Raw genomic sequence first — 23,628 nt, 5'->3', positions numbered from 1 at the left:
TTATTTTTATTTTTATGTGTGTGTGTATTTGGTTTCTGGTGCGCAAACTACATTTCACAACCAAATGCATGTGAGAAATGATAAAGAAATAAAGCAAGATACAAGTTCTTGCAAGAGACTGGAAGTGTTATTGAAATGGTAGTCCATTAAGAAGTTTGTAATACAAATGGTTTGCCTACTTATTTATAGCGAAAGGGCAAAAAAGAAAAATAAAATGGAGGAGGAAATAGGTGGGGAGATGCGGGGAGCAAGAATCGTTGATATTGTGGTCTATAACTCCTCCCGCAGATCTGTATCTTGCGCTCTCATTGGCTGTAGATCAGTCGGAACTCATTTCACACAACAGGATTTTGAATGAATTAATGATTCTCTCTTTGATAATTCACACTGCGTGATTGTCACATGAATGAGCAACGATTTGCCACCACAAAACCTGTCAGTGAGTGAAATCAGAGATAAAATAGTGCAGGGTGAACTTGGCATTAAGACACAACGGTAACCTTGAAAAGTCAGCCTTGATTTAACTTAAGCAAAAAGTAAAATGTTTTATAACATTATAATTCATTACATTGTCTTTTTATCTCTCTCTCATCCTTCCAGGTCTGGAATCCCTGCGGGACAGCGCCCACTCCACTCCTGTGCGCTCCGTGTCTCACGGCGACTCCTTCATCCCGCGTTCGCGAAGCCAGGTGACGGACTCTGGTGACAGGACGGCCGTCATATCCGATGAGACCTACAGTCCCTCCGACAGCGTGCTGCCCACTCCGGTGGCCGAGCACTGCCTGGAGCCGGCCGCCTCACGCCAGATCAACGGCGCCCCCTGCAGCATCGAGGAGGAGAAAGAGTCTGAGGCAGGCACGCCCACCGTGGGCAACGTGGCCGAGTTAGGAACAGACAGTAGGGCGGCAGGCCCCGTGCAGAGTGCAGGCGGGGAGGCCGCACTCAGCGAGACAGAACAGGTGAATAAGTTTGTTTTAAGTGTACTCCGTCTGCTCCTTGTGACCATTGGACTCCTCTTTGTCTTGCTCCTCCTCCTCATCATCCTCACTGAGTCCGACCTTGACATTGCATTTTTACGTGATATCCGCCAGACCCCCGAGTTTGAGCAGTTCCATTACGAATACTTTTGTCCCCTCAGACGGTGGTTTGCCTGCAAGCTCCGCTGGGTGGGCGGGCTGCTCATTAACAAGTGAAAATGAGGCACTAAAGCTCGTAAAGCCTCCCTTGTTGGGGTCGAGAAGACGCTAAACACGTGGAGAGAGAGAGAGAGAGAGAGAGAGAGACGGAGGGCATCGACCTGTCCCATGAACTTCTTTCATGACACTCCTGCTGACACAAGGTGGACCACCATGCCCACAGCTCCTCTTCTCTTCCACTTTTAGTTCTTTCTCCCCGTCCATTTTTACACTTTTATTTTTGTCTTTATTTGTCTGGTTTTTTTTGTTGTTGTTTTTTTTTTTTTTACAAAGACTATTTTTTTTTCTTTTTTTTTTTTAGTTTCCTTGTTTTGGATTTCAGGTCATTTCAGGTATTTTATTTTTACAAAAAAAAAATTGAAAAAAAACAAAACAAAACTTAATTCAAAGACTTGAGAAAAATATATTGTTCCTTAAATAGGGAATATGAAATATTTTGTTGCAACGAGAATGTTGCCTTCATTTATATTTATTTTAAAATAATAATTATTAAAGTCTTGTTAAAGAATGTGGTTCATTAAGTCAAGTTGGTATGGTAGAGTGGGTTTGAAAAGCACAAGAAAGTTGAAAACCAATGCTTTTGAGTTTATGCATAATTCATATCCATCCGTCATGTAACTCTTAGTAAATTCTGAAGGCTGCTATAATTTACCACATCAACGATAAGATCAGCAGAGGGTTGGTTATATGTAAGGTAAGAATGTGCAAGTTATTTTTTGAAAGCGTGAGCTAATGAAAGCGTGAAAATAATGTTATTTGATGAAATTGATGGGTACATGAGTTGTGTATTTGGTGGCTTGATTTTTAGGGTGTCAAATACTTTTTAGGAATATAATTGTGTTTAGGCGGTAGCAAGCTGTGAAGTAGAATTCTTTTTAAAAAGGTCCTTTCTAATGAATACAGAAAAATTAATTGGTATAAATTGTGTTCTGTCATGTGACCCAATAGTGTGAATATCACTTTAAAGTTATCATGATTGATTTAAAAGCAACTAGCACCCATAGATCCAATCTAGCTACAGTAGATGTGCAATACTGTAAGGGTTTGATTTTTAAGAAATAAGTGCATTTTTTTTTCATGAGTATGTGTATTTGCTTTATTATATTTTTTGAAATTTTCCATTCTTAATTTTCTATTCGCAATAGAAAAAAATCCCACTGTATAAAGTAATCCTTTTTTTTTTTGTCTCTTATTATCGACCTTGGTTTCAAGTTTGTATTCTGTGGATATCATGCTATGTTTATTCTTAATTACAATAACAATGCTGTACTTTTTGTACAAAAAGTAGTTAGTTTCCTAATATATCGACAGTTTTTCCATGTATATTTTAACAGAAACTGAAATGTTATTTTGTTATTGAAAATTAAATTATACCTTTTTTAGCTCTGTGTTCAAGATTGAGGTCTAGAATCTATGGTATTTCTGTCAAGGGAGACACAGGAAAGATTTTAATCCAAATCTACAATCCATTTCCAATTCACTTGCTTAACCAGTAATGAGTAAACCGTCCCTGTGCTTTGTATATTGGCCCTGCATTCAAACAATACTGATGACTTTATACACAGTTTAGCCAAAAGACTGTGTGTGTATGTTTGTGTGTATGCTCATATTTTAATTAACTGATGTTTTTGGCAATATGTACTAGGAGGCCAGGTTTAGTCTTTACTACACCAAGTCCTGATTAGTCTATATTATTTATTTGAAGACAGAAGATTCTTCCAGTGGCATGTAAGTTGAACAGGGGTTTTATTTTACCATACATGATCTATTTAATCCCTGCCCCTTTGAAACTGCGATTGATGTAATTGTTTTTGTATTTGAGAAAGTGAAAAATAGAAGAAGTGAATGCAAAATGCAGAAGGAGTGGACTTATTTTTGTGTCCAGTGAAAAAGAGACCAGGGTTGAAAGACAAGTAACAGCTTGTGGTAATTAGAGGATGTTTTAGATCTTACACTGGTACTCACAATAATTGCAGCTTTTAGCATTAGTTTGCGGCAGCTGACAAGCTTGGCTTTACTAGTACAGTTATTTTAAATGAACATGCTTCAATCCACCAATCTTATTCTGCTGTTGTGTTTGAGGCCAGAATCACTATGGTGCTAGTGAATAAATGACGTCTGAGATGTGTTTTAAGAAGCAGCTGACTGTAACAGTAATGGGTTTTACGAGCTGAATTGTGCAGTCAGGTCACATGCCTTTTTATCCATTTGGTAGAACCGCTGTCTTCCACAGACCACAGGAGCTGAAACTGGTTTTTGCTACGATTAACAAATATGAAGCACATGGAAAACTGTAGCAGAAACTGCTCAAACACATGGAAAAGAGAGAAGGCCATTGGAGTTATGCATGCCTCTTACCTTGACAAGTATTCATGCATGTATTTATAACATCTCTGATGTGCCAAATTATAACAGCGCTGTGGTGGCACAAGTCCATTTATATTTTTATAGAATCTGATCAAACAGATGTTTTCACTGTACAATAATACAACGGTGTTGCTCTGATGAGTACTTGCATGCCATTGATGATGGAGTTTGATTCAGAATATCAATAAATTGATATTGAGAAAAAAAAAAAAAAGCTTTGAAGACCAGTTAAATAATAACTGAAGTGGATTGAATTGTACTCATTGACAGCCTTATGTAGCCTCAGTGGTCAGTCGTGCATGGCAGCGCCATTCAATAAGCAATAAACTGAATTATAGAATCATACAGATGAATCATTTTGATGGTTTTTGTGCTGTTGTGTAGCAAGTCAGAATACCTGTTGTTTTCTAAGGAGTTTGGAATGAATCTATTTCCTTTTAAGTTAGATGCAAAATTGCATTTTAACTAAAAGGCTCATTTTATATGACGATTATTGCCAAAATTTGCTACATTTTATACTCATTGTGAGCACTTATCTTGTTTGGATCCTGAACTGTCCTGGAGTTTTATGCTTCTCTTCATCCTTGAAATCCTATTGCACAAGTTTCAACTGGTGTGCTGCTTCCTAGACTAGTAGATCAAGGGCAATTGCTACTACTGTCCTTGTGTGCTTCTACTGCATCATTTTGTCTCCAGACAGTTTTCTTGTACTGTATGGGATGGCCAGGTTTGACTGTGATGAATGCAAGGGTCCAGTAAAGGACAATTGTCAGCTAAATTGGATCATTTCTGTAATTATCTAACTGGGTCATTTCACAAGGTCCCTCTGTGAACTTTGTACAGAAGTATTTTTATGCTTCTTAATATACAAGTGTAAGTTTAATGGAAGTTGAACACTTGCCATGACACTATAAAAAGAAGACTTACAGCAGTTTTTACTGTCCACTGCAGATAAAACACGTCACTGGCTTCAAATATATCTTGACAGCATGAACAAAATGTTACAGCTTCAAGCTAAACTATTAAAGATGGTGATTTTAATGTTTAAGATCTGGTATCGGTGGCTATAGCTGTTAGATTCTGTTGTGAAATCGTATTAAATGGCTGCTGATCTTTAGAGATTTGGACTGCATTCCAAGTAAGGTCAGGATGTCCTCCATGTTTATAAAAGAGTTTTCTAGAGGTAATTCAATGAACCACTCGCATTAGACAGCAGCTGCGTGACATCTCAGATCTACTTGGTGAGCTTCTGATAAATATTCCACCTGGGACTTTAAATTTGATCATTATTAGAATGAACCGCTCCTTACATGCTTGCATACAAATTCCCAAATTATTTGGTAAAATCTGACTTCACCTGAACCGTAGCTTTAAGATTCACTATGGCGCTGAGATCCTGTAAAGATCATTGGTGGCATCACGTTTCATTTACTGTACTGTGGTCACTTGCCAGCCCCCACAGTCCCCTCAACAGATATGCATATACATGCACATTTGTTTATGCATAGATGTCTGTCTGTGGGCATGTTTTTCGGTAATCTGCATCTTTACTATTTGGGACTGAAGGTCGCTGTTTAGCTCCTTGATTTATGAATATTGAACTATATACAGAATTTATGTGCCAAATGCAGTTCCTGTTAAGTCAGATTTCATTCCAAAAATCATCTTTGTACTGTAGGAAACCTTCCATGAAAATGGTATAAAGAAAATGTTTCACTGATAGTCCCTTGTAACTGGTGCCATGGAAATATTCAAACTTGAAATAAAAATTCAAAAGAGTTTGAGATATCTTGTGGTTTATAGTTCACAGTGCAAACATTATGTAGGAATTAATCAAATGTTCTCTAATTTGCTAATTCAAGAAATTAGACTAATAACCATTTCCTTTATAATAAAATGGCATTTCCCCAAAAATATTTTTGAAAACTTACTGCAAACTTTACTGGCCTCTTAAAGATGACATAGCAACCTGTAAGAAATGGGGTCATAGTAACATTTTTGTACTAGGAAATAATTGTAGCAAAAATAATCTTGAAACCCCCAAAATTGGTTATAAATACCCTTCTGATTCAATGTTACATAAATCAAAAAACGTAAACTAATTTATGTATTGAAAATCAGTATAGAAAAACTCTGTACAAATTACAAATATTTGCAAAGTCAGATTAATTGACATTACCAGAAGTAGTATTTTGATTCTAGAGGTGAGAGAATGTTGGTTTAAGGAATGGACGAGCAGCAGTCTGTGGGGTGGGCAAAGCCATGAAGCTGGCCTCTTCACTGCTGGGACTGATGGAGCCGACCTGGAACCACTGCCTGCACTTCGATTCCCAGCCCTGTATCCTGCTCTTCCTCCTCTTGATGAAGACCATTTATTGCTGTATCCACTAAAATAGGGGTGGAGAGGGAGAGGTAATTTGGGTTCATATAGCCAATATTAAAGTCAGAATAATCTTTAATAAAAAAAATACTTCTGCTGTAACATACTGACCCTTTAGAGGAGTTTTGGCCACTGGCACCTTTTCTTCTTTTGGGTTTCCTGGAGTAAGACCCTTGCTTTCTCTTTGCTCCTCGTCCAGAGGTGGTTCTGAAATAGGTTGATGTGGTGTCCCCTTCATCATCGTCATCTTCCTCGTTCTGATGGCCTCTTGTTATGTCAATCGATCCTGAACTCTCTGTCTGTGCCTCAGCTGCAGAGGAAGTGTGAGAACATTATATCTCTTAAACTACTTCATTTCAAGAGCTTTATAGGTTTTGAGCTAGCTGAAATATGATACGTTTTAAAGTTTATAGGTAGAGCAAGCCAAATCATAACTGTACTATGGGCTTCTATTTTGAATTTATCTTGGACTAATCTAAATTACATTGACGAAATAAATATGTATGAGGCAGCTTTAAACTATTAGTAATATCAGCTAGTAAAATAAGAGGATCTCTGTAGTATTTTATATATATTGTTACTTTACACACCCTAAACTTGCAATCACATTAGTGATATTTCATAGGCAAAAAAAAAAAAAAGTCCTTCGCCAATAATATAGCAATGTATGAAGCACAGCTCACAAAATCATCACTTTTAAACCAAGCAGCTTTCTGTTGGTCAAAGTGCTGATCAACTGGATTTCATCTGCAGTAAATGTGACCAAATCTTACAGATGGGTATTGGAATTTTTTCCAATTGAAGATTGAAGCTAGAAAGGATTACTGTAACGTAGGATTATTTATTGTGTTATGGAAAGCATTTATCTTGAGGACATAATCTATATGGTGTGCTGTCAGACCCTCACCCAGCAGCTGCCACTCTGAGTACTTCTGCAGCAGTTCAATAACCTCAGCTCCATACTTCTCCAGCTTGTCTTCAGTCACACCATCAATCTGCAGCACAACCTCCGGATCAGACGAGAGAGTTTCTACATCACAATATATTTGACACCGAGCACATAGGGATGTGAAAAAGAAAGGGAACTAATTGACTTTTATTAACTTAATGAGATGTTTCAACCTCGTAACACATTATGTATAGCTGCTTGGGAGAAAAAATAAAATAAATAAAACTTAAGTAAATTCAGTTAAATCAGCACATTTCAGAAACTAAATTACAGCATACTATAGCCTTAATTAAATGATTAATTTAAAATGTTTTTATTATATAAACACAGACTTTTACAAAACATTTGCAAATGATCAAATATTTAAATATAAACAATTTACACATATGTATAAATGCATACATACCGTATATGTATGCGTGTATGTATATGTATATGTGTACAGTATGTGGGGGTGTGTGCCCAGGTGAAAAATAATTCTATTAAAAATATACTTTAATAAAGTGTACTAAGTATATTTTTTACATTTTGTACTATTTTCGTCAAATCCAAGTATAGTTAAGTGTATTCAATTATGCATTAACTTCAACTTAACATCTATTTGATTACACTTCTAGTGTAAATAGTATACTAAAATGGAACAACTTTTTTTAAACTTCAAGTGCACTGAAATACACTAATGAAAATCAAGATTCATGAGCAATTAAGCACACTAACAGTACAATTGAATTGTATTGACATTCTAATGGAAATACACTTAAAAAGGCATTGCAGTGCAAATTAAAGTTGTGTTCAAGTACATTTTGTGAATACTGCTATCATACTTATAATGACCATAAACCGTTAATTTAGTATGCCTCTGTAACATTTCAAGTGATTTACAAATGTACTTCATAACTATATTTAGTGATTTTAAAGTGTCCCACTATGACAATAATAATGTTTTTGAAGTGAAGTTCAATTACAACCTAAACGTCATAGACACGTACTTTCAGTGCAATGTTATTATAGTTTAAGGTAGAAACAAATTGAAAGTACATTTCATTTGTAATTTTATCCCCATTTTGTTATAACTAAGCATGAATGTTGGTATTACACTACAAGTGTATTCTATTACAATTCAGTTCAAGTACATTAAAATCAACAGATTACAAATTGAATTTCAGAAAATCATCTTTATTATTAACACAAAAGCAGATATTTGCAAAAGGAGGAACCTTGAACAGTCGACTATCTCTGAAATGCCGGGAACAGAACAATGGCAAAACAACTTACTACAAATGCATATCTAGCTCTGACTTGAGTTACTAGAGGACTTGTAGCTCTTATTACTGCACTTCCTCCATAGAAGGGCCCGGATCTCTGCCACCTCTGTGTTGGGGATTCGCTCCCTCACTGCATCTGTGAAAACAGGAAAGAGACATGGGGATGAATTAAAACAGGATAGACAATACATAACATTGAAATACAATCATTGATGACAATGGATTTGGATTCATAACCATGACATTACTGTACCTGTAGGGAGTTCAAAACAAAGCGGTTTGTGATATCCGGTTCGCGAACGAATCATTCAATGTTACCGGATCTTTTTGAACCAGTTCACCAAATTGAACTGAATCGTTTTAAACGGTTCGCGTCTCCAATAGGCATTAATCCATAAATTACTTAAGCTGTTAACTTAAACTGTTAACTTACACTCGCTCTGAGTTAAAACAAACCAATATCCCTGAGTAATTCATTTACTCAAACAGTACACTGACTGAACTGCTGTGAAGGGAGAACTGAAGATGAACACCGAGCAGAGCCAGATAATGACTCGTTCACGAATCAAGAACCGTTTCTGTCAGACGCGTTCGATTCAAGAACCCAGGAGCTGATGATACTGCGCATGTGTGATTTAGTGTGAAGCAGACCGACACACAGAGTGTCTGAACCGAACTGATTCTTTTGGTGATTGATTCTGAACTGATTCTGTGCTAATGTTATGAGCCCAGGTAAACCAAAGACTTGAATCAAGGGCAATCATCGCAAATGACGCCATTACGTCGAGCGCAAAAGAACCGGTGAACCGTTTTCTTCAACCGGTTTACTGAATCAAACTGTCCGAAAGAAGTCAATGTTTTGTTCGTTATTTGGCTCGGCTCGGTGTTCATCTTCAGTTCTCTCTTCAGAGCAGTTCACTCAGTGTACTGTTTGAGTCAATGAATTACTCCGGGATATTGGTTTGTTTGAGCTCTGAGGGAGTGTCAGCCACATAAAAAAAAAAAAAAGTTAACAGCTTAAGTCATTTGTGGATTAATGCCTATTGGAGACGCGAACCGTTTAAAACGATTCAGTTCAATTTGGTGAACTGGTTCAAAAAGATCCGCTTACATCGAATGATTCGTTCGCGAAACGGATATCACAAACTGCTGTGTTTTGAACTCTCTCACAACAGACACGGAAGAGAAGACAATGCTGAATAAAGAAGTAGTTTTTGTTATTTTTGGACCAAAATTTATTTTTGATGCTTCAAAATATTCTAACTGACCCTCTGATGTCACATGGACTACTTTGATGATGTTTTTCTTACCTTTCTGGACATGGACAGTATACCGTACACACAGTTTCAATAGAGGGACTGAGAGCTCTCAGACTAAATCTAAAATATCTTAAACTGTGTTCTGAAGATAAACTGAAGGTCTTACGGGTTTGGAACGACATGATGGTAAGTTATTAATGACAAAATTTTGCTATTTTGCTATAACTAACCCGTTAACAGTGGGATGCATGTCTTAAATACATAAAGTTGATTTCAGGACCTCAATGACTATGACTGCAGGTGTATGGGAGGGTTTAGATGGTGGCAGAGATAACCCTGGCATCACTAGCATACATATACACCCACCCACCTTTCAGAGCCTTTAAACTGTCCTCATCCAGTTCAACAAAAATTGCAGGCACTGTCCCAGGCCGCTGAGACTCCGCCTGAGGGATGACGTCCTCCTCCTCCTCACTGGTGTTAATCACATCAACCTAATTACCTAAAAAAAACAATGTCAGCTATACACTCCTAATCATACACATGCCAAAACACAATTTTAGTGGTGCGAGTAGAAATGAACAGTTCATACACTCTTGAATGGTAACTAATTTTCACAAAAATGCAGTTCTGCTACAATCACAAGCTTTACCCTGAGCACCAAGGGCATATAGGTTTTTGCCCTTTTTTTTGCCAAAATTTTCTGGGGAACACTGCACATTTGATGAAGTCAGTTACATTTTTAAACTTACCATTTTTCGTTTTTTGGGAGGATCAAAAATATCACAACATGTGTCATCAGAATCAGACTAGGAGGGATCTAGCAGGAGTAGAACGGAGTTGTCTTGTAGCTTGCTGTTTGAGGTCCCTCTTGAGCTGTTCGCCTAACTTGGCCATCTGTGAACCAGACTGACAACATACATCTTGTTTAAGAGAATGATTTTGAAAATGTATACACCACCACTTTAATTAATGTCACACACCGTCCAGGAATGTGAACAGCAAATGAAGATATATTATTCAAAATAGACCAGATAATATAAAATATATTCAAATAGAAAGTAGTTATTTTAAATCATAAAAATATTGCACGATATTACTGCTAAATGCAGGCTTGGTGAGCAGAAGAGACTTCTTTTATTATTAAAAAAAAAAAAAAAAAAAAACCTTAAGTTACAATCAAAAACTTTTGACTGGTAGAGTAATCTCTCTTAAAATACCTTACTTTTATCATGGGTTATGATAATCAAAACAGTCCTGAGCTAGAATGAGCTTTGATCTCTGCAAACCAAATTATCACTTAAAAATATATCAAATATTTAATAATAATAATAATAATAATAATGTTTAATACCGTAAAGCTGCTTGATTTAAATAAAAAAAAACTATAGATGTGACGTGAATGCTTTACTGAGCTCGTGCAAACATCCACATCGGTGTAATAAGATGCATTTTTAACTGCTAATTTCATACTGCTGTGAATTTAGTTTGTTGTTATTTCGTTATTGAAAGGAAAGCGAGTGTCATATATTTTCATATCCAAATGCCATTCTGTTCGGCTTGGTGCATTTCTGACATAGACAGTAAAAGAAATGGACGCAGCGACCCCATTGGAACTCAACTGAGGCAAGTGAAGCCCATTTTTTGCGTTTTTTAGCACTTCCGTTTCTGACGCGCCGACACAAACTAAGCTTGACGACGTCAGCAACCTGTCTGACAGATGTAAATGTTCTAGTAGCTGTGCGTGAAAACTGCCATCGTTAATCTTGCAGAGATGGCGAGCTTGAGCGGGGAGTTCTTTGTCGTGAGTGAGCAGGAGTAAGTATTCTGATTAATTATTTTGTATAGTATTTTAAAATGTAAGGCCAGTATGCCATATTAAGTTAACTGCCTGCGAGCTTCTCCTCCTGTGTGTACAGTAATGCGACAGAGAGTCGAGTGGTTGTGCGGCAATCATTAGCCTATTTTTTACAAAAACTGTTTCTACGGGGCCATAATGTAACATAGAAGGTAATGGAGCCCTTTGTACATTGTCGTGTATCTTTAGAAATAAATAATGGACAAACAGAGTATTTAAACACCTCAGATGTAAAGTTATTAGCTGTCAAAGTGACGCCAAAATGAATGGGAGTCAATGGGAATGCTAATGCAAGTGAAGTTCTGCTAAAAGATGGTGGCACGCGGCCGACTTCAACTTCCGGTCGACTTCCTTGCCGCCTGGTTTCTGAGTGCTGTTTCTCTTCTTCTCTTGAATTGCATCGAGGGGAGCTGAATTACTGTCTTGCGCTACAGTGTCACACTGGTCAAACCGCATTAGTGCATGCTCTAAATTAGGTCAAAATAAATAAAACGGCTACTTGACAACAAAAATATTTGTCAACAATTTTTTTTGACAATATTGTCGACTAATCGTTTCAGCCCTACTGGAATCACAATGTTCCATAACTGTTAAGTCATAATTCAAACTTACAGTCATTCCTTGCTTCACCACCCCCTTCTCCTGGCCAGACTGACTGGAAGACCATATATCCCCCCATTTGAGAAAAGCGACACGATTCTGGACTACTTTGTAGTTTTCTGTGAAGACACATAAAATACAAATACAGTGTGACCTTTTAATGAGAAAAAATATATAATTTCAAGACAGCAATGTCACTGTCATTTAATGTATTTGTACTTTATTACTTTCATCAGTATTAGGCACTAATGTCCATACCACATTACGGGAGGGGGTACCATCCCTCTTGTACATTCAAAATGTCTCCTTGACACAACTTTATTTGTCCTATATTTTAGCCTGTTGCACCTTATACATGGGTTGTCCCCGACAACCGAATGACTTTAACTTTGTCTAAACTAATTATCAGAATTTTTATTAAATGGTCATGCTGAGGCATGATGCATATCGACGACGAATTCCATTATACTAACGTTACTAGCTAAACCTTCACTAGAACCTAAGCCAAACACTTCAAAGATAAGCTATGGGTCTGTAAACGCTAGTGTTGGAGCGTTCTCTGTAGGAGGACTTATTAATTATGGCGTTTTTCCATTACATGATGGTACCTGCTCGACTCGCCAGTAACGTTACGCTACATGACAGTAGTCGGTTAGTTAATGTTACAAAAAGTATTCCGAATATTTCAAATGTTTCAGAACTTACCCGCCATGAACAGCAGTTTGGCTGCAACCGGCTAAAAAAAAAAAAAAAAAAAAAAAAGGCTGCAACCGGCTTCGGATCTTGCCTGCGTTTAGCTGGCAAAATCACCTCTATCCAGCCTTCCTGGGACTGGATGTCTTCCTTGCAAGTCACTGCAACACCAGCATTTATATATGCATCCTGTATAATAGATGTACTCTCTCCAATAACGGAGCCGTCAACGAAATAAAACAACCCATACATGGTGCTAACTTTACCTTGTTACCGCCTGAGTTTCAGTGATGAATTTCAAACATTAACCGTTATATGGCTACTGGAGCTAATTGCCTCCAAGACTTCTACATAGTGATTGGATGTCGATGATGCTGCGCACACTGATTGGATGTGGTAACCGACTGGGGGGTAGGTCCAATTCCTGGGTCCATTAGTAGCCATCTATTGCTTAGTAGGGCTGTTCGATTCCACAATTTTTGCAATCGTTTCCTATTCCAATTCCTGGTCCTGGAATCGAATGGAACGATTCCTCACTGTTGTTTTCGATTATTTAATTATTTTAGATTAAAAGGAACCTAATCTCACCATGATGACTGTAGGATAGGTCGTATAATGTATCCTTCCTATAATATGAAGCTGGAAAAAAGTTTTTTCAGCTTTGCCCGTGAAATTAGTCATAGCTCAGCTCAGCAGGGACATGCGTTTATCGCATGAATTAAATAAGACATGAAGTATCTAAATAAATGTGCTCAGTTCAGCTGAATGATGAAGTTTACTTTGTATACTTTGCATAATATTAACAAACCGTAGCTACACTGAAACAAAATAACCAGAACATTAATGACTGATAGAGCTCTGTCAATCAGATTTATTATGTATTATTTATAATTATCACGTTAATAAATTATACTTTGTATTACAAATAAACGTACTTACTAAAAGTACACTAAATTACCACTATACATTTTTATATTTTAACATATTTTATGAGAGTACTCTGATATGCAACTAGAAATACACTTATTTTAGAGTGTACTGTATAAAGTGTACAAAATTCACACTTCTAATGAAGTGAGAACATAGTACACTTTTAAAAAGTATACTAACAATTAATTTCCAAAAAATATACTTCCCAAGTACACTGAATTGCCACTCTAAGTATGTCAAATTTAATATACTTAAAATGTTTTATCTTCAATACAATTTAAAATACATTAACAACAAAGTACACTTTCAAAAAGTACATTTAAAAAATAATTTGATTACTGATAAATTAGTATACTTATTGTTTGGACTATTAAGTTGAACTTAACTACATCTTTTTTTGAAGTATACTTTTAAAAAGTACAAATCAAATACTCTTTAAATAAAGTACCACAAGTAGAAGCATACTTCTTTTATAATTCATGTACTTTATTCATATTTCAAATACACTAAAGTATACTACTTTTTTACCTGGGTGTGCTTGCATATTATATGTAATTTGTGTATATTATATGTAATGAAAATTTGCTAACCAGCGACCTTTTTGAGTGTGGCTGTGGAGAAAATGTTGTAGTAATGGGTGCCAAAGACTTTGCCCGACTTCTTGCACAGATCATTGAGTTCCTGTAGACATTTTTTAACCATCTCCTCTCTCTTAGAAATGTTCTCAATCACAGAGGCTTTGTGCTTTCTGATGCTGGATGCAGTCTCCGTCTCAACAAACTCAACCTGCAATGGGGTATTGTCATTAATAAAGTGAAAGTGACGTGACATTCAGCCAAGTACGGTGACCCATACTCAGAATTTGTGCTCTGCATTTAACCCATCCGAAGTGCACACACACAGAGCAGTGAACACACACACACACACACTGTGAACACACACCCGGAGCAGTGGGCAGCCATTTATGCTGCGGTGCCCGGGGAGCAGTTGGGGGTTCGATGCCTTGCTCAATGGCACCTAAGTCATGGTATTGAGGGTGGAAGAGAGCACTATACATTCACTCCTCTCACCTACAATTCCTGCCGGCCTGGGACTCGAACTCAAAACCTTTCAATTGGGAGTCCGACTCTCTAACCATTAGGCCACAACTTCCCACAGAGAGCATACAACTTCGGTATTGACCATAAAGATCGGTGTCAGAGGTGAGAATAACCTAATATTAAGTCTCACCTGACCTGCATGCAACTACTCACTACACTCATGACTTTAGGCCCAGCTGAGATATAGGCCACTGCCTGCCCCTTGTTAGTGATGTAGAGGTCCTCCATCAGAACACTATCCAGCACGGGTTTCTAAAAAAGCCTCTCAGCATTGTGTTTGGAATATGCTGCTCCTACTCCGAACATTCCGGACTGGATCCGAGCACTCTTGGAGCCTGCAGCACAGAGATATTCTTATTGAGGCCTCGAGCAGCCATCCTGATCCATTAAATCTCAAACACTAATGAGGCAAAGGATATTCATAGTAATATCCCACTATCATTTATGACAGTCAAATCCTGCTAGGCTTCTTACCCAGAAATATGTCGCCCAGCATGTTGAGAGTGAGCCTGTTCTGCTGGGCGGATTTGCCATATCTGTTTCCAACCTTTTCTCCTGCACAAACCTCACAATCTTCTTCACATCATTCTTGATTTATATTTCTGGAGAAAAGCATTAAGATGTATGAATTTGTATTTGTATCGGTAATTAACATAAAATGGCACTATAAAATACCAGTAAACTATTAGTCAAAGAATGTATCAATAAAATTGTTGGGTATAAACTATATAATTGTTGGGTGTAAACTATATCCAATTTCAAGCAATGTCTGTGTCCAATTATACAGTTTATTATTATGCATGACATTTGCATAATGTACGCTATAAAGAATTAAATGATTATATGATGGTCTTACATGTGGTCAGTCACAATTGTCATAGATGACTTCAGGATGCTCTTTACAGAAACTTGTATTGAATGTGTGTTTGCCGCAGTAAGCCAGCAACTGGATTCTCCTGCACTCTGCCACATTCTCACAGAAGTGCTCCATGCTGTGCAGGTTGTTGATGTGGGTGGCTTTGGATTGCTGGTTGCCGTCTTTATCCACTGCAATTATATTAACAGTTATGTAGGCCACACTCACACAGACAGGTTAACTATGACTGTACAATAGTGTCTGGATTTTAGATCCCAAACGCATGTTTCTGTAGAGCACCTAAAACATGTCATTTAACTGAATAACAAATGTAACATTTAAAGTTATCGGTTATTTTCTATGTCTTGCTCAGTTTTATTCAAGGTGCAGTAGATGATTTTTAAAAATGCAAACTTTAGCCTGATAGCACTGAAAGCGAACATCCCACCCTCCCTTAGGGTTGTGCCGATAGACGATAGTATCGTTATCATTCGGCTATCAAACTGCCCATCTATTTCACTTCAGCAGCACATTGCACAACACACAAACTTACATCGTCTGTAGATACCGACTATATATAAACTTGCTGTTTTAAATACAGTATTTTTATATTTAACGTTAGTTTATCAGTGTTTGATAGTATATGTTTTTGATTATTGGTGATTCCATAGGCTCTCTTGCGTGGTTTAGAACACTAAATAGTTATGCTATGACAATAACAGAGTCTCTCTCTTGCTCCACCTATCCATGACAATATCGTGTATCGTCGATCTCACGGGCTGATGATATGACGATTTGAAAAATGACCATATCACCCAGCACTACCCTCCCTGTGATCGCTGTCAAAGCCACGCCCCCTGAAGGCATTTATGCACACAGATCAGACGACCAGAGACAACATTAGTACAATACATCATGTGTTATTCAAAATGATACTCTGTATTTTGAAAGAAGGCGAGGTTTAAAATAAACCTGCATTCATATTATAATCAGCGTGAAAGTGCCATTAATCAGAATGTCATGCTTTTTACAAAAAAGATGAATCAGCAATTGCTTGCAGGAAAACTTACACCTGAGGACGGGTCATTGCCAGCTGGTTAAGAATGTCTTTCTGAACTCCAGGAGTGGCTGTGGCCGTCCATGCCATTATAGGAACATTGGGAAACATCCGCCTGAGCTCATGTAAGTGCTTGTAACCTGGCCTGAAGTCATGACCCCACTGAGGAAGAAATTGATTTATTTATTTAACAATCTTTCTGCTATGTTGCTTTTAACAATGCCGATATTTTTGGTTTATGTAAAACACTCTCTTGTCTTCACTACTTAAATCACATATATTTGACTGATCTTGTTGCACTATACATTTTTCAGTTAAGTTTACCTGACTGATGCATTGAGCCTCGTCAATGACTAAGCGAGCCAACAGACCCCTTTCAGACAGATTCTTAAGGGCACTGATCATCCGTCCACTTGCACACACCTAAGAACAAAAACTACAAATATCAATACTGTTATAGATATGCATGCAAACTTGGAATACACTTGTCTGATTTGAATCCCACCTTCTCAGTAGTGGCATAGTGACACTGCTTGACAAAGACAAAAATGTTTGTCATTTTTGCCTATTTATTATTAACCCTATAAAGCCTACAATAATGTCCACCTTTATGTCATGTGTCTTTTTGCTGTGAAAGAATTATTTCTAGAACGTAAATGTAAGAATAACTTAATATTTCAAGGTGAACACTTAATAGACTGAACTTATGTTTACTTATCAACTGATTTGCAACACTGGCCATAAATATCTTTAAATATTGAAAATCCACAAAAAAATAAATAAATAAATAAAAATCACACTGGCTGACCACTAGTTCATGGACACTATATCTATAAATGTATATAAAACATGCAAAAAATGATGCAGCCAGACATGCTGAAGGTGTACACAAGACATAGTGTGCTGGGATGTCTAGTCTAGCATCAAAATAAACAAGAGATATGAGTCATAGTGACTCACATTGCTATAACATTTCTAACAAACCTGTAGGCATCAGTACAAACGTGTCTTCTCCTAACAGTCCAGCATTAATAGCCTCCAGCTGATTGAAACGGAATTGATGCAGCCCAATCTTCTTATGGAAGTTAGGAAAACTGAAGCCTCTAAAGCGGTCATGAGCTGGGTTTCTGTACCCAGCTTCTGCAGATCAAGGCAATCTCATCGTGCCATTTCATGGATTCGTTAACTACATGAACTAAACTGTACAGGATATTACATTACTTTAACCAACCAGTGTTGAATGTTTTGGTAGGTTTTAGTGCTGGTGGTGTTACAGTCTTTCTCTCCAAAGGTTTTGAAGGTCCTCCCTCCCGCACTGATGGTGTTTTTGCAACAAAGCTGTCTCTTGATGGCAAGACACTTGTAGGTTCTTCAAAATAATCTGGAACTTCAGTCTCATTAAAATCATCAATATCAAAGTCATCAATTAGGAAGTCACCAAGTGGCTCTTTATCTGCTCGAGAACAGTTGGGTTTTCCATGTTGGTTTCAACACTGCTCTCAGCATTTCTCTTTCCTGAATCTATCCTATTGGGGGAATAAAACAAGTCACCCTGATCTCCACCCACAGTCTGACTGTTTGACTCATTGAAGGACAATCTTGAGTAGCACTTATCTGTTTTTGACACAAATTTACTTGACCTGTTTGAGATATCCCTGCTAGTTACTGTTTTTGCTGCGCTGTTAGGATTCCAGGAACCACCAGGGGTCTCCACTCCATTGAAGATGCAGTCAGAATCCTCAAACACACTATCATTTTTCAAAGATATGATGGAGGCAATGGACTTGTGAAATGGAAAGCCTGTTTTAAAAGCCTTTTCTGATGTCACTGGGGTCATATATGATGTTAGACTAGAGGGTGTGACTCCAAACCCTTTTCTGTTCAGCAGACTAGAATATGGAGTTGCTGCTGGGCATAACTGAGATGTTCTAGATGGTGCACCATTAGCAAGAATCATTTTCCTGTGGTAAAGACAGAGACACAGTATAATGGAGAGTTATTAGTTATACAAGCAGTAATATCACCAAACACCAATATAGTAATAGAAAACAATAAAAATGTATATCACGCTTTTATAACTGGCACATTTCCTCCCTATGAGAAACGGAATTTCATAAAAAAGACGCAAAAAAGCCATCTGACACAAAAGAATTATGCCAAAATGCCAAATCTTTTCAGGGATTAGAAGAGCAGCCTTTATTTTGAATTCAAAATATAAATGTTTTAATTCACGCAGCGAAAGTACTCGTTTGTTGCCTTACCTGTGTGCTCTCTGCAGTAATAGCTCTGTGCCCAGGTCAGTGCTATGAGCTCATGCTCTGGAATAGTGTCCACTAGATGACAAAATAGGCTCCATAACAGTAAAGAGAGCATCATCAGGTCCTAAAACAAATAAATGCAAATTGGACACATTACATAATTTATTTACATCATACCAAAGAGTTAAATCCTGCATTAATCATACCTTTTAATTCTTTTGCATGTTCATCAAGGGGTGCTGACAGGTTTGAGACAGACTCGTGAGGTGGATCATTTTTGTCAGCATGTGTAACAGGGTCAGATGAACTATAAAACAGAGTTTTAGAAAATAAACTTATAGCAGAAATAAACTGTACTACTTATTTTCAGCCATACTTAATTTCTTTAATGTTACCTTTTCCCCTTTTCGGAGTTTAGTTCCAGCCGTGACAACTTGTTCTGTGCAGCATTATTGTGTCGTTCCAGTTGCTCCTTTAGGTTGTTTTGTGGAACACTCGGCATTGTGTGTGAATTTAAAGTGAAAATGAACACTCGATATTCATGTAAGTTATATGAATACAAATGCAAACGCAGAAAAAAAACAACCACACTATGTTGGAATTAATGTATAATTACAACACTTGATTTTGCACAAAAACACCCACAACGCAAAGTTTTATTACTCTCTTTCTGCCATCGTATAAACATTAAAACAACTAAAAGAGAAAGCCACACAAAATGCCTTTACAATTACCGCCACCGTACACAAATATCTGATATTGAGATATAACATACGAGCGCCACTCAATATCAACACTGCTGAAAGCTCGCGCTTGTGTCTTTAAAAACCAGAGGCGTGCCCGACGCGGCGCTGGCGCGCTGCTGCTGTACTGGGAGACCGTTGACAGACCAGGCTCATGTCTTCATGACAACAATATATACTTTTTTTTACACACCTACACCTACGCCTACTGATAAAGGACACCGTCAAAAGTATTGACGGCGAAATAGATTATGTTTGACAGGTGCAATATTTGAAAATCGATAATTATTTATTTATTTATTTTATTACATTTATATCTGAATTTATGTCAATCTATAGACTTTCAAATATCAAAATATCAGGAATGCATATGTATTTGTGTACAAAATGACATATCAACACATTTTCCTATTATATTTTGCCTGGAAAAGCTTCCAACACGCGCGCGTGTCGCGGTAAAAATAGGCGTCGGTTCTATTTCTAGCAAGCAAGCGTTTGCCGCGCGGCTCGTGCCGCGCCTGAGACGCGCGTCTCACGCAGGCGGTCTGTAAGCTCTAACCTGTTAACATAGGAGCCGAATTAAAAACCGACACGCCACGCGGCTGAGACGCTTGCCCCACGCAGCCAGTGTGTCACCGGCCTTACCGCGTATTCGTAGCTCAGGATCTGATTGGACAGCTGCCAGTAACGTCACTTCCACTAAGCGCCTGTTCTCGTCGTCTGCGGCATACATTTTATCGCGTTTTCAGTTTTACCTAAGCAGAATTTTTATCTTTTCTCCGTTTCTTCAATCTCTTTTTGTTGAGTGGATTTTTATTCGTGTCTCAACTTAAACTTATTATTGCTTTCTCTCTGGCGCACACTGTTGTAGCTCAAACATTAGATGTGGGTTTAGGTTGCCACAAACTGGTTTGCTGTGGAATTGCATATTATTTACCTATTCTATCTCAGCAAGGAAAGAAAGAACAGTCTCACAGTATTTAATCAAGAAGCAGCAAACAAACAAATAATAATAATTTAACAATTGTTTATTTTTTATTATTTGCATACATTTTAAACATAGGTTCTACAGCAATGTCTGCTGCGTCTTTTGCAGCTTTTACTCTGCAAAGTCTTAAAGCTCTTCTTAATTGTTGAACACCATTACTCTGATGGAAAGTAATCCATAAAAAAGACAGGACACACACACACAAAAACAAATCCCTGAGATTATATTTATTTCCAAATTCTTAATTTTAATAAAGAAGACAACTTCAACAGTAAGCATTTTAATAGAAATGAAGTGTCACTGAATGTTTTTAATGAATCATTCTTTTAATGTAAAGTTAAATAAGTACTTCACTTATTTACTGGCAACTAGTAAAGACTACAATAACTCATTGTGCATAAAATGATTTTGTGTGAGAGTAAATGTTGTCTCCCTTTTCATGGTGTAAGAAAATACTTTTCAGTTTTTTACACCAAAGGTAAAGGATAGGATGAACATGCAGCAAGTCCACACATGTTCTTTCCCCTCTCGATGTAGAAATATCTGTATGGCAAATAACAAGACATCACATTTATTGTTATTAACTTGACTAAGTGGTCAAGTTCCATACACAATCGCTACTATATTCTGTTACCTTACAGAAGCACAACATTTGAGTAAATCAATGCAAACAGACCCATTAATTCCCCAGTCGGTTCCCCAGGAGTTCTTCACTATCCAGTATGGAGTTCCATTCTGCTCAGCATAGCCCACAGCAAGCACTGCATGGTTCACCATGTCAGTAGTGTTGTGACACTTAGTGCTAAAAATACATTACAGAAATTCCCATGAATTGTCAGAAATAAATCCAGTATAAAAACAAATGTACATATATTTCATCCTAACCTGGTGTATATTCCATCTCTGTAGTGCATGAAATCAGATGTCACCTCATATGCAAAGCTGACAGGGTTCAGCCTGGCCACAGCATCCACCATGCCCATTTCATCATACTAATAACAGTAATTTACAGTTAGACTAAAGACATGAAGTTTTAATAATATTTGTACACAGGCGATTACCTTTGTAATGTTTACAACCTCCTTCACAAAGGCAGCAGCCAACCCTTGTTTGAATCTACACTCACCTTGCTACAAACAAGTAGAGTATGAAGAAATGTCAGCACTTTACAAATGAACTATTGGAAACTAGAGTTAAAGTTGTAAAATACTTACCATAGCCTTATAGGGGTAATCTTGTTCTCTCATAAGACCTTTGTTGTACATGACGTACTCAAAGGCATGACTTGGGAGGCCACTAAAAAGCAATGACGAGATGTAAAATGTTGTTTAGACCATTTTACAGTTAAGACTTTACTCCTAAAACCATAAAAGAAGCCAAGGTGAATTCATTCATCATTTTGTCCAACTCACCCATTGCAACCATGATTGTCGAAAGCACCTGCACAATCAACAAGCTGCTGCTCTGCCTGTAAAACAATGCATGATAGGAAGAAGAAGAAGAAGTTAGACAAAAGAACCTGATGTTTCATATGTTACAGTTATATTTTATTCCTAATGTGCTGTTTTGGGGTTTGTTTGAACTTGCCAAAGGGCAGAAAAAGGAATTTTTTTTTATAATGTTTATACTAAATTGAATACAAATACATTGTATATGTCATTGTTAAATTAAAAGCAACATTTACATACTAGTTGTAGGAGTTTCCCTGTGGCAATGGCAGTGACTGACTCCAGACAGCCTGTGGTGGAAAAAGTCCAGCAGCTTCCACAAGCTCCCTGAAACAGTGTCACCGATTAAGCATTAGCACTATTTACTGAAAAAATAATAAATTGTAAGTACAATGGAAGCTACCTGGTTCTTGACATCAGTTACATAGTGTCCTTTCGTTCTCCAGTCAATCATATCAGGATAAGTCCCATTACTGCTCAGATGATTCCCTCTAGTGGCGGAGCAGTTCTGTCAGGATGTAACATATTCATGAATTGTGGTACTTTCCTATTTCCTCATTGATCAGGAGGCTGTTAAAAATAATTCCTCATTGAGCACGAAGCTGTTCAAAATAATACCTGAGGTTCTGTCAGGAGGTAGAACTTTTTAAATTCAGTAAAGGTCATATCTGAAAACCGATTCAGTCCCACTGTAAAGTACAGAGAAATGTTATGTGACTTTTTTTTCCCCCTCATTCATGACACTGCTTTAAACCAACGACTTCATTAAGTTAGATCAGATCAGTCATACTTGAAAACTTGTGGTTTCCTGCATTATGGCGCTCAATCTTCTTCTTGTTCTCCAGGAATATCTGTAGCCGCTGGTAATATTCATTTATCTCATATTTTTTGTTATACTGCAAATTTCAAAAGAAGAAATAAAGTTACTTCCTTCCTCTTTCAGATTTTTACTTCCTTCCTTTAGTGTGGCCTTAAATTTCCTTGTGTTGCGACATGACCATAAAATTAACTTATTCTTACCTGAGACATCCATGATTTGAAAAGATACTCATCTGTAACAAATAAAGATTTCTATTTTATTTTTAATGAACACAACATATCTCCAAAGTACATTTATAAAGGTTAAATTACTTAATAATCTGCATTTTAGTCCATAAAATCCATTTTAAATGCTGTATTATATAGAGCTATAGCCTATAGGCCTACTGTAGCCTTTAAGTCTAAGTGGCCATTGTTATGCATTTGTATTGAAGACTGTAAGCGCCAAATAGTCAAAAGCGAAAGTACGACGCAACGACTCACGTAAGTGAAAGAAAAAAAAGCTCAAAGTCAAAAGCTCGTTTTAAAAATGTACCTTCCTCAGTGTTCAGTGGCAATCCATACACCTGATAGAGAACAGCAAACAGAACCGGTAAAATCAGCCTGTTCATCTTCAACCCTGCTAACAGCTCATAACACCAGTATGTGAGATCTCATCACATGAGCGCTTTAGCACTCCTCCTACATGAGGGAGGGCTTTCGTTTCGTCTGCTCTTCGGGTTAAAGTGCACTTAATATTCTTTTCAGAATTAAAACGATATACACAAAGAAATGAGCAGCATTTTTTAAATATAGCAGTAAATTATGCACTCAGATAAAGCCGTTTTATTTTCCATGGAGCGGGTCGCCTCCTCAGGAGCTG

The 23,628-nt window shown here is 37.4% G+C and overlaps 2 protein-coding genes and 1 pseudogene across 2 annotated transcripts in view; 1 reads left to right on the top strand and 2 right to left on the bottom strand.

Moving 5' to 3' along the window:
• The window catches only part of LOC127977729 (FERM domain-containing protein 5), a 123,945-nt gene extending 118,603 nt beyond the window's left edge, over positions 1 to 5,342 (top strand). Inside the window, exon 14 of the mRNA XM_052582774.1 lies at positions 601 to 5,342. Coding sequence (XP_052438734.1) covers positions 601 to 1,193 — 593 coding nt within the window. The 3' untranslated portion in view covers positions 1,194 to 5,342. The remainder of the gene's footprint in view (positions 1 to 600) is intronic.
• Positions 5,342 to 19,577, bottom strand: LOC127977093 (recQ-like DNA helicase BLM; annotated as a pseudogene).
• A 941-nt stretch (positions 19,578 to 20,518) lies between these two features.
• LOC127977650 (pro-cathepsin H) lies at positions 20,519 to 23,457 on the bottom strand. The gene is made up of 12 exons (XM_052582636.1): positions 23,302 to 23,457; positions 22,968 to 22,999; positions 22,738 to 22,843; positions 22,566 to 22,636; positions 22,351 to 22,455; positions 22,188 to 22,274; positions 21,912 to 21,967; positions 21,714 to 21,795; positions 21,561 to 21,629; positions 21,385 to 21,491; positions 21,176 to 21,301; positions 20,519 to 21,042 (listed from the first exon to the last, which is right to left on the bottom strand). Exons 1-12 carry the CDS (start codon positions 23,375 to 23,377, stop codon positions 20,967 to 20,969), a joined length of 993 nt encoding a protein of 330 aa, XP_052438596.1. The 5' UTR covers positions 23,378 to 23,457; the 3' UTR covers positions 20,519 to 20,966.
• Between the last annotated feature and the right edge of the window lie 171 nt (positions 23,458 to 23,628).

The sequence above is a fragment of the Carassius gibelio genome, chromosome B18 (assembly GCF_023724105.1).
Source record: "Carassius gibelio isolate Cgi1373 ecotype wild population from Czech Republic chromosome B18, carGib1.2-hapl.c, whole genome shotgun sequence".
Classification (NCBI taxonomy): Eukaryota; Metazoa; Chordata; class Actinopteri; order Cypriniformes; family Cyprinidae; genus Carassius; species Carassius gibelio.
Note: the sequence above shows the minus strand (reverse complement) of the source record. Positions and strands in the feature narration are given on the sequence as shown.

Coding starts and splice junctions, on each gene's coding strand:
- LOC127977650 (XM_052582636.1), bottom strand. CDS start 23,377: ATGAACAGGCTGATTTTACCGGTTCTGTTTGCTGTTCTCTATCAGGTG. Junction 22,844..22,967: donor TCAAATCATGGATGTCTCAG/GTAAGAATAAGT, acceptor TGAAATTTGCAG/TATAACAAAAAATATGAGAT. Junction 21,796..21,911: donor GACAATCATGGTTGCAATGG/GTGAGTTGGACA, acceptor ATTGCTTTTTAG/TGGCCTCCCAAGTCATGCCT.